This window comes from Hippocampus comes, unplaced genomic scaffold (assembly GCF_001891065.2).
Source record: "Hippocampus comes isolate QL1 unplaced genomic scaffold, H_comes_QL1_v1.1 scaffold38, whole genome shotgun sequence".
NCBI classification, from domain to species: Eukaryota; Metazoa; Chordata; class Actinopteri; order Syngnathiformes; family Syngnathidae; genus Hippocampus; species Hippocampus comes.
The window spans coordinates 613959-615501 of NW_017805716.1; the positions used below are offsets into that span (position 1 = coordinate 613959).

At 48.6% G+C, this 1543-nt stretch overlaps 1 protein-coding gene across 2 annotated transcripts in view; it reads left to right on the forward strand.

Moving 5' to 3' along the window:
• The window catches only part of chchd3a (coiled-coil-helix-coiled-coil-helix domain containing 3a), a 50134-nt gene extending 49868 nt beyond the window's left edge, over positions 1-266 (forward strand). The window contains exon 11 of one of the 2 annotated variants that reach the window (XM_019883207.1): positions 161-257. In XM_019883207.1, coding sequence (XP_019738766.1) covers positions 161-170 — 10 coding nt within the window. In that variant the 3' untranslated portion in view covers positions 171-257. Of the gene's footprint in view, positions 1-160 lie in introns of both variants that reach the window. The other variant, XM_019883208.1, reaches the window with a different exon arrangement.
• Positions 267-1543: the final 1277 nt, after the last annotated feature.

Here is a 1543-nt window from a genome sequence, read left to right on the forward strand (position 1 = left end):
GTGGTGAGGCATTTTGTGTTCGCTTCCTGCGGCTGGCCGTTTCTCTTAAAATAATATGATTTATAATATCAATAACATTTTTGATTACGTACTTTGTAAAAACAGCCAGTAGTGCGTTGCGGAGTCTTCTGAGTGCCGTTTTGTTTGTTTTTCCCTCCAGACCAAGTTGAGGACCGGGGGTTAAAGAAAGAACGGCAATACCAACGGTGGCGCAGTCAAGTTTATTGTGTGGGATTACCGATGATCGACCGAGCGGCAAAAAAAAAGTGAGTATTGCAATATTTTCTGTGTTCAAATATTACTAGCAGAGTTATTACGACGCCACAAGACTGAAGCGATTCATCAGCCCATTGTTTGGAAATGTTTGTTAGCACGAAGCTAGCCGACACAACATCAAATGAAAGCCTGAAAGGGAAGATGGGGGCGGGTGGGGGGTGGAAAGGGTCAGACGGAAAACAAACTCAGGAAGTAGAGTGGCACAAGAGACACCCCCAGCCCCCACCTCACCTACCCCCGTTTGAGGCCTTAGAAGGACAAAGATGATCCTCCAGAAGCACCGAGTTGGAAGATAGAAGCCATACCTGAACTCCTCCATCACAAATTATTATTTTTTTGCAAACAGTCCTTGTTTGATGTCGTAATTCTATGCACTACCTTGTACACGATTAAACACGGTCACATCTGCGTCGGGCTCGGTCTTATTAGTGTAACTCTCCGGATCGCCGCGTGATCAGAGGGAAATAAAAGATGTTGCAACTGTTGTTCAACAGCCACCCCCCCCCCCAAACCACCCACCCACTTGTCTATATTAATATTCAACAGGCGCCCCATGTCTCGCGTGTTTTATGCTAATTACGGCGGGCGTCTTTGATGGATGCGCGACCGCGTCGTGTTTGCCGCGGCGACATTTTTGCCAAGATGAGCCCGGGAGGCGGTTGCGCCGGGGAACCGTTTGCCATCCGGCTCTTCGCCTCCATAATCTGTTTTTGGGTTTTTTTTTTTTTTTTCCTTTTTCTTCCCATGTCCCTGCTCAGTCTCCCGGGCTAATGTTGTGATGGAGGAGACAGCTTCTCGCTGCTTTCCGAACTCTTAGACTCTGTCTTTTTTTTGGGGGGGGGGCGTTATTTGATGCGCGGGCAGGGGGACAGCTGAAGAGGACACAACCTCAATTTCCGAATAGCCGCGCGTTGGTGCCATCGAAACGCAGGGGTGGGGGATTGATGAACGCCTGCGCAATCTCAACAGCGTTATGAATTCCGCAAGCTTCTCTGGAAAGCCTCAACAATGACTCGGCGTTCTGTTAAAGTCCCCTTAAAGTGATTGTACGGCGTCGAGCCTCTTTAGTTTGACGTATTAACGTCATGTGGCCAGACGCAATGCCCGTTTGGATTGATTAGAATTGTATGCAGATCTTTTTTTGAGAGGGGGGGTGCGCTACTTTGAATGGAACCATATTGCGGCGGTTATAATCAAACACATTAACGCGGTTCCGACCAGCATGGCCCATGTGTCCTTGAGTGGCAACCGCTTCGGAGGAAGTGCA